The sequence below is a fragment of the Diospyros lotus genome, chromosome 14 (genome assembly GCF_014633365.1).
Source record: "Diospyros lotus cultivar Yz01 chromosome 14, ASM1463336v1, whole genome shotgun sequence".
NCBI lineage: Eukaryota > Viridiplantae > Streptophyta > Magnoliopsida > Ericales > Ebenaceae > Diospyros > Diospyros lotus.
This window is the reverse complement of record NC_068351.1, coordinates 33,649,108-33,658,605: the sequence shown is the minus strand read 5'-3', so window position 1 is coordinate 33,658,605 and position 9,498 is coordinate 33,649,108. Positions and strand designations below refer to the sequence as shown.

At 30.9% G+C, this 9,498-nt stretch overlaps 1 protein-coding gene across 2 annotated transcripts; it reads left to right on the top strand.

The window, feature by feature from the left end:
* The first annotated feature begins 4,569 nt into the window (after nt 1-4,569).
* Nucleotides 4,570-6,239, top strand: LOC127790407 (uncharacterized). Of its 2 annotated transcripts, XM_052319920.1 has the most exons (3): nt 4,570-4,667; nt 4,839-5,144; nt 5,296-6,239. In XM_052319920.1, the coding sequence occupies exons 2-3, from the start codon at nt 4,894-4,896 to the stop codon at nt 5,975-5,977; spliced, it is 933 nt and encodes a 310-aa protein (XP_052175880.1). In that variant the 5' UTR covers nt 4,570-4,667; nt 4,839-4,893; the 3' UTR covers nt 5,978-6,239. The 2 variants fall into 2 exon arrangements, with proteins under 2 accessions (XP_052175880.1, XP_052175879.1); XM_052319919.1 differs by having other exon boundaries at nt 4,574-5,144.
* Nucleotides 6,240-9,498: the final 3,259 nt, after the last annotated feature.

Below are 9,498 nucleotides of genomic sequence, written 5' to 3'. Positions count from 1 at the left end.
ATAATTATTGTCATAAGAGCTAATTAGTGAAATAATTGGATAGTGGATGGCGATGGTTATCTTGATAGAATAAATTATTTTCAATTATTACGATTATTGATTCTCTCTCTTTTTCTCTAAATTGACAAAAAAATCATTAAGTAAATCCATCATAGCTATTTTGCAACCAATGTTAAGAGAAGGAATCAGGTGAATTGAATTTGGATTATGTTCTAAGAAGATTATAGTGTTCTAAAAAGATTATAGTATTTTATCATCGATCAATTTAGATACACAATTTTAATTTCACCATGTGTATAATTGTGTATAATTTTATATGAAATGATGTCAATTTTAGGATCTAACTAAGTGATTATGAAATACATAATTTATGATTACGAATTACTCAATCTCGAAAAGCAATGATGGTTGAACAACTAATCTAGTTTTCATTTTGTTATCTTTTCAAAAATGTCATTTAGATACGAAGTTTTGAGAATTCATACGACACTAGAGAGCTCAGATCAACCTTTCAGCAGGACGAAGAACAACACGATGGACCAATCTCAAGACTTCAAATTGTTCTCCAGATCGGAAATTTTTAGTAGAATAAGGCAGAAACTGTACCGGTGTCGACAGTGAGTGGGAGCTAAACTTGTCGGCGATCGACTGAATGAATTATTTGAACAATCAAAGGAGTCGCCGCAAAATTTAACGCCTCCGACTTCTTTCACAGCTGAAGATTAGGGTTTGCAAGACAGAGATCCACCGGTCAGGGAAGAAACTCTCCTCCGATTAAGATCGGCGATCTTCGAACTGCTAATTGAGAAGCCTCTCGCCAATCAAGTGCTCGCGACCGATTGCTTTTCAACATCAGATTCTGCTACTCCAGATTAAGCTAATAAAATATGAACCACATGTATGAATATGCGTATATACGGAAATGAAGATCAAAGAGTGCTCCCCGGAAAGGGTTGTTCAACTACGTCGGCGACTTGCGGAGAGGTCGTTTTCATCGGAGATGTAAAATGACCAAACTAGCCCTTCCTTGTTTCTTCATTTGTATCAAGCACGGAGACCCTTTGTAATTTAAAAATAATTTTGAAGATCTCTTGGTTTGAATTTTTGGAAAGGCAACTTTTCGATTGAATTTATAAGTTTAATAATTTTGATTATTTTAGTTTGATTTAAATTTATATTAAAAAATTAAATTAATTAAATTAATTAAAATATTCAAAATAATATTATTTTTGTACAATATTATTTTTATATTTTTAATTTAAGAATTTATTTGATCGAATTATTTTAATTTTTTATATGAATTTAATCTATTTGATTTGAGTATTTTCAAACTGATCGAATGCTCACCTCTGCTTATTCCCATTTTCATTTCTTGAAATTCATGTAGATAAAAAAAATAATATATTTTTTAATAAATTTTAAAATTACAATAAAGGCCTATTTGATTGGCCAAATTTTCTAAGAAAAATTACCATTTTCTATATAAATTCTAGTTTTGGTGGTGTTTGATTAGCTATATTTTTTAGGTAAAATTAATTCTCACTTTGGTCCCATTTTCACTTTTGATGGAAAAAAAATTCTTAGAGAGGATGAGAAAACATTTTCCAAGCAAGATGACAGATCATTCTTAACCACTTCTTTCTCGAGTCTCTTTCTCATTCAACATTGATCCTCGAGTTTCCTTTGTTCGTTGCCATCTCAGCCGAATATAAGCTTCGAGGGTTCATCATCTTCATTCAAGGTAAGGTTTCTCATTCCCCTGAAAGCAGATCTGTAACGAGAGAATGATAAAGGTAGTGATGGAGTGAGTAAGTGAGAGAGATGACGAACAAGCGAATGAGAGAAGGCGAACAAGCGAACGAGAGAGAGTGATAGTAGCAGCGATGGGGGGAGGCAGGGAGAAGAAACGGGCTTGGGAGGAAGGGAAAGAGAGAGAGATGGGCAACGGTGGCGAGAAAAAAATGCTGGGAAAAGAAATGGGTTTGGGAAAGAGGGATGAGAGAAAGAGAGAGACGAGCAGTTGCAGCGATGGGCGCTGTAATCGACGATGAAGGGAGGCAGGAAGGAAAAGTGGGTTTGGGAGAAAGGAAGGAGAATGAGAGAGAGAGAGAGATGGATAGCGAAGATGGCAGCAATGGCAATAACTGCTGCAATCGGCGATGGCGGCGGTGATGGGCGCTACAACCGACAATGGGCGCTGCAACTTGCTAGGTATGTGTATGTATGGTGGTGATGGGATCTACAACTAGCTTACTGGGTGTGTGTATGTATATTTGTGAATATATATTTGATTTTTTGAATATTTTGTGTAATATATTTGATTTATTTTTAGGTAATTTTTAGGTAAAAAATTAAATCAATCAAACTTCGATTAATATTTTTTATAGAATTTAATTCTAAATAATTTAATTTTTTAAAATTTATTTTATTTTCATCTAAATTCCACCTTTGCAATCAATTGTACCTTAACTTTATTTAAGAAAAACAATAATCTACGCATGAAAGTGGTGCATAAGCATAAGAGCACCAAAAGTTGGGGGCAGATCTGCAATCCAAAATTTAGATTCCTTGGACTTTAGCATAAAGTATAAACTAGTACCATCTCCTTAGATTCCTCTCCAATGCCTTCGGAGTGCTTAAAAATGTTAATTTACTCTTCTACCCTTTACATCTGTTCCACTGCTGATCCAATATGGTTTAGTGTTTGATTTTTTTTTTTTTAATATTCTTCATATAACAAGTCGCCAATCTAGTGATTATATAGTTTAAAAATGAATTTTTCTATCTTATGTAGTTAGATTACATAATAGATATAATAAACTATGATTATGGAAACATTTTGAGGGTGACGTTTCGCCATTTTTGAAATATTTTTGTTTTTGAAACTATAAAAAAATGTTTTCTTGCCTCTATAATTTTGAAAATATTTTGGGTCCGTTTTATAATATTAAAAAAATATTATAAACATTTTTTTCAAAAATACATTTCCATTCACGAAGAAATTAGACACGAAATTTTTTTTATTTCTAACTCAAAGTTTTTAAATTTATTATTTATATTATGTTTAATTATTTTTTTAAAAATTTATTATTTATTTTCAATGAATAAGTCACCGTTCATCTAAAATGAAACGAATTATATTTATATTTATTTGAATATATTATAAAATTTATATTTATTTTTATTTGAATAACTATTTTAAATAATTTTTTATATTAAAAATTATATTTACAAAATATCCTTATATTTTTTATTTATGCGTTTCTCATGTTTCTATTTTATTATTTTTATTTGAATAACTATTTTAAATAATTTTTTATATTAAAAATTATATTTTAAAAAATACCTTTATATTTTTTTATACATTTTTCCATATTTTTCATTCCCTACTTTTTAAAAAATATCATTTTTTTTGTTTCTATTTCGTATTATACATGCTTCTCATTTTCATTTCTATATGATCTAGATAATAAATATATTTTAATTTTAAATAAAATATATTCATTATTTTTTTAAATAGGATTGATTACATAAATTCTAAATATTTTCCGGGATGAAAAACATATTTTTTTTTAAGGTCACTATGCTTTGTTTGTTATTGATGTGAGATGTGTTTGATTGTGTGTTCGATAAATTGGTCAAATTGAATTAAATTTTAATTAAAATTATTTAATAAAATATTTGAATTCACCTAATGTATTAAAATATTCAAATCAAATTTAAACTCCATGACACACCTAACAAGAGTTAAATTATTGTATTTTAGTCTATAATATAAAATCCTTAGCACATTCACTAAAAATGATAAAAAAAAAAGTATTTTATTTAATTTAAAATACATGTTTAGTTTAAAACTTGTATAAATGGATAAAATAATTGTATCATGAATTTTAATAGTTATATATATATATACGAATAATAATAATAATATTATTATAATTTAAATTAAAAAACTATCACCGTCACATTAAATGAATCACTAGGGTTTTCTACTTCTTTCCTTGACTTGGTCTTCTTTGATTTCTCTCCAAATTAATGTGGTGTCAGACACAATATTGAGAAATGTTATTTGTACACTTCTAATCATTTTTATATATATAATATTTTAAAATTAAATCATAAGATCGAGTATGTCTTCATAAAATTGTACATAATCTGCATTTATTTGAGAAAATAGAGCCTAAGTTCCAATTCACGATTCACCAATCCGTTTGCCTAGGTCGAGTGTGTGTGAGGCCGTAAATTTTAAAGAGGTGGAACTATTCTAGCCAATGGCTATACATTGATTGGGGATCTTTCAAGTTTTTCAAATTGAAAAAAAAAATGATAAAATAGTCAACTAATTATAATTAAAGTACGACTCTTATTTGATTCACGTTTGAACGAGATATTATAAAGGTGAGTGTGTGGTCTCACCTTTCATGAGGTCACATCTTTTCTTAATTTACTTGTATCGAATAAATATTATGTTATTTGAGGTGAGTAATAAAATATTTTTATAAAATTTCTCAATATTATAAGATTACAAACCCTACACAAATGGGTGTGTGGCACCACATATTATCCACTAAAACCCTAAATCTAGAGAAAGAAAAGGCTTTGAGAGAGAATCAAAGGGTGAAGAGAGTTGTCTTGTTGGAAAGGATAATAAAATAAGAGAGAGACAGGTAAGATCCGACACTGAAAACAAAAAAATCTCTACTTTTCATCACTCACCGCCATCTCCATCTGATCCATCTCCCAGCTGCCAGTTTGCAAATATACTTTTTAATCCTCCATTGATTCTCTCTCTCTCTCTCTCTCTCTCTGCTCTGCTCTGCTCTCATGTTTTTATACAGAGATCATCAGCCCAATTCAATCATAGTCTTCATCTGAGGCCGAGTTTCGCAGAGAATGCAGGACCCAAGAGGAGTTCCAGCTTGCTTCTCCTCCGCGGAGAAGATCGCCGGCGATCCGGCGGCGGTCACCAGGCCCGGCCAGAGCGTGTTCATCTCCACTTACCGGACTAAAATGGCGGATCAGTGCCGCTTCATCACCATCACTTGGTTCAAGAACTTGCTCCTCCACGGCCTCTCCGTCGCCGTCGACGGCCCTCCCGGCCTCCCCGAAAGCCATTGCACCTGCAAGGTCGAGCTCAAGCCATGGTACTGTAAGCAATCTGTCAAACCACCGGCTAAATCATCGTTCTATTCATATGTCAGTAGAAAATTGAGTGTTTTTTCTATGTTCATTCGCTTTAATTGCGGCTTTTGTACCTTGTAAACGACGAATTTTATGAGTTTCCGTTCTGGGCAGGTACTTCTGGCGGAAGCACGGCTGCAAGAGCTTCACCGTCGACGAGAAAGCAGTCGACGTTTTCTGGGATCTCAGGGCGGCGAAATTCAACGGCGAAACGGAGCCGAGCTCCGACTACTACGTCGCTGTCGTCTGCGATGAGGAAGTGGCGCTTCTTCTCGGCGATTTGAAGAAAGACGCTTACAGAAAAACCAAATGCCGGCCGGCTCTCATAGACCCCTGTTTGGTTTCTCGGAAAGAGCACATATTCGGGAAAAAGAAATTTTGCACGAAAGTGAAGTTCCACGAGAAGGGCGGGCTCCATGAGATCTCGATCGAGTGCAAGAGCAAGACGGATCCGGAGATGGAGATAAGAATTGACGGGCATCTGGTGATCTTTGTGAAGCATTTGCAGTGGAAATTCAGAGGCAATGAATCGATTCATGTGAACAAAGGGAGATTGGAAGTTTACTGGGATGTTCATGATTGGCTGTTCAGCACTGGTTTGAGGCATGCTTTGTTCATCTTCAAGCCAAATCTGCCATTGACGTCTTCTTCTCGTTCGATGTCGTCACCTTCACTGTCGTTGGATTCGACGCCATTGTCGTCTCAGACCGGGAGCTCGGGGTCGGCGGAAGGGCTGAATAATGGCGGTGGGCCGTCGAAGTTTTGCCTGTTTCTTTATGCTTGGAAGGTTGAATGAGCCGGCCGGCCGGCCATGGCGGCGCCGTGAGCCCATTCCGATCGTCACCGCCAATCCAATCGAATTGATTCGAATCAAACATCTGTACAGAAATTTTATATAGAATGACCAAAGTTTCCATTTACCCATTTGTTCTAAAAATAATTAGGATTATTGTAAAATTTGTAGGGTCGACAAATTTTAACAATCAAACTTTTATACCGGAGACTTAATCCAAGGCTATCAAAGCAAGAAATACAAAAGAGGATTCGACCCAAGTCGATGCCCATAGTTAACTCATCGATTCATTCGATGATCAAATTTGACCTTCCACGTAACTTAGCATGGCTTCTATTAACCCTTTAGTTAGTATGTATAAAAGTGTGGTCTTTGAAGAGGTAAGTATTACATATTTTACATATTTATTACATCACTATTACATCATTCTTGAATACTGTGACTAATTTAAGCATTGAAAGATTCGTTGTGAGATCGAGCCCTACCCTTCTTTTGTAAGTAGAGCTAGATAACCGATCCAAACAAACTCAAGTTCGAAAATTATTAATAATGTAATTTTGAAAATATTTTGTGTGCGAAGATTTTGTAAAAATGGAAATAAGATTTGAAAATTCAAGTTTGACACTTATTTGTAATGATTTGAGGCAAGCGTTTGATCAGTTCGATTATTAAACTGATCAAATTGATAAGACCGAATAGAGCAAATCTATGTCAAAAATCAAATCGAACCGACCGAATAGATTCTCGAATCAAATAAACTAAAAAATCAAAAAGCTGAACCGATTGAAAAAATTCAAAAAATTGAAAAAAAAAAAAAAAACTAAAAAAATTGAAATAACAATGTGTAAAAATAATATCGTTTTTAACATTTAGGTTGACGTGGTTATTTTAGTTTTTTTTTTCAATACAGAAACTAAATTGAACCAAAATAATCAAAATTATCAAATTTAAAGATCAAATCGAACCGACTTACAATTTAAACTGAATCGAACCGACAATTTCAACTGATCCAATTTAATCGAAATATTGCTCACTCCTAATAATAAATATTTTATATAATTATAAAGAAATAACATATAGTAACAAATATTAATATAAAATATTATTACAAATATTAAATTTAAATATTGAAGTAATATTTAGCTTATAAAAATATCTCAAAAGTAGAAGTGAAATGGGGTAGGGTAGGGTAGGGCAGGGTGGGATGGGGCAGTTGGGCTGTTACAGCTGGAGCATGAGGGAATGGGGACAGGTTATAGCAGATACAAACAAACATATGCCCAATAATTCCACATTCAAAGGCATCTCCATCTCCATCTCTTCTTTTTTCTTTTTTGTGGATCTCATCTTGATAAATGCCCAATCTATCACACACACATATATATATATATTTATGTATTTTATTAATTAAGCAAATACTCAATTTGGTGTCATTATTTTTTAAATTTCATCAAATTTTTTTTTTTAATTTTTAACCCTTACTGCTAGTTTAACACAAAACAAAAGAAAAAATTGGTAGTGGGTAACAATTTAGGTTTGAAAAAAAAATGAAAGTTTGAGGTTGGTGTAGCGAATAGGCTCACCTAAACCCCAAACCCAACTTCCTCTCTCTTTGAGTTGGGAGGGGTAGAAATGGAAATAAATAATAAATATATACTCATAAATAAATTAAAATTTCTCGTGTACGCGTGGTAACACCATTAGTGTATATTGTTGGTCCCTTGTGATATGGCCATTTAAGAGGGAGGGTGAATTGAATGATTAAATTTTTTTCTTAATTTTAATAAATATTCTTAATTAATGATTTTATTGAAAAATATATATTTTATAAATATAATAAATTGTATTTAAGATTAATAATAAATATAAGCAACAAGATATAACAAAAATAAATACAATGAGACACACACACAATTTATAGTAGTTCGGTATTTCCACACACATCTAATCCATTTTTTCAAAATCTAATCACTCTTGGGATTCCAATAAATCAAAATTACCAAGGTTTTCACATTAGTTTACATTGGAAACTAGATACACATCTAGATTACAATGGGTTCTAAGAAACTATTACACCAAGGTTTTCTCTTTAACTTATCTTGAAAACTAAATTCACCTAGATTTTAACAGATCTAGGAAACCTATACAATTCTCAATAATAATTTAAATATTTACAAATAATTTGTCCACATTTGAATACAAATAAATAATTAAGAACAAATTATACAAGGCAATAATATTTAAATAAATAAATAAATTTGTAACCTTAAATAAAAAAGTTCGAATTTATCGTAGAAAACTTGAAAAAATTTTCTCCTCTTGTCTTGTGGCTCTTCGATGGATGAACAATGAATCTTTGAGAGCCTTGGAATGCTTGAAAATTAGTTTGAGAGCTTTTTGGAGTTTTGAATGTGCAATTGATATTCAAAAAATGAGTTTGGGGGTATTTATAAGCATTTTAACCACTAAAAAAAGGAATAATATGAAGTTTGAAATTTAAAAAATATTTAAACTTTCTCAAATAATAAGAAAACATGTTTCACATTTAATTCAAAATAAATTTAATTTTTACACGAGAAATCAAGATTTGAAAATTCAATTATAAGCTTTTAAAACATAAATTATTAAAACAAAAAAACATGTCTTAAAGCAAGCTCCTTTAATTCAAAATAAATTTACTTTTTACATGAGTAAGAGAAAATATGTTTAAAACCAATTCTCTTTAATTCAAAATAGATTTATTTTTTGTATGAGAAAGAGAAAACATATCTAAAAATAATTATACTTTTATTCAAAATAAATATACTTTTTACATAAATAATAAAAGCATTTATCAATAAATAAAAATTCAAACATAAACTTTTGAGACATAAATAATCAAAAGAAGGAAACATGTTTAAAGACAATTCACCATTAATTCAAAATAAATTTACTCTTTGTACCTACTATTAATTTAAAATAAATTTATTTTTTTATATAAAAAATATATATTTATATCATAAAAATATTTTTATTAATCATCAAAACTTAATTAATATGAACAAGTTGGCTCAATATATATATATATATATAGAGAGAATACGATTCGTGTTATACATGTATAAGTAAATTTAAATGAAGAAGATTTTGGGTGCGACAGTGAAATTGACTTTTAAGTTAAATCTTTGTTAGAGGTTGTGAATTTAAATTTTGTTTATATAATTTTTTATTTATATATAAAATATAGAGAGAGTATTTTTAAAAACTATACTTTGTTAATTGGTTCGTTTTGACCTTATGTTTAACACTTAATAACAACGTTAGTCATAGGATAAAAGTGAATTAATTCATAAAATATAGAGTTGTACTTAAGCCAAAAAAGAAAAATTCAAGGGAGTATTCATTAAAAACCATTAGTATATTTGACAAAACTTTGAGTGCGAGCTATTTAAAGCAATATTATCAACTTGTTTGCCCTTAAACCATTAGACCATAAGGCAATTTAGCAAACCCATCAATAAGCATCAAATTCAAACTTATGACCT

Excerpts from the sequence above, each read along its gene's own strand:
- LOC127790407 (XM_052319920.1), top strand. The coding sequence starts at position 4,894 with ATGCAGGACCCAAGAGGAGTTCCAGCTTGCTTCTCCTCCGCGGAGAAG. Across the intron at positions 5,145-5,295 it reads AAGGTCGAGCTCAAGCCATG|GTACTTCTGGCGGAAGCACG; the intron begins GTACTGTAAGCA and ends CGTTCTGGGCAG.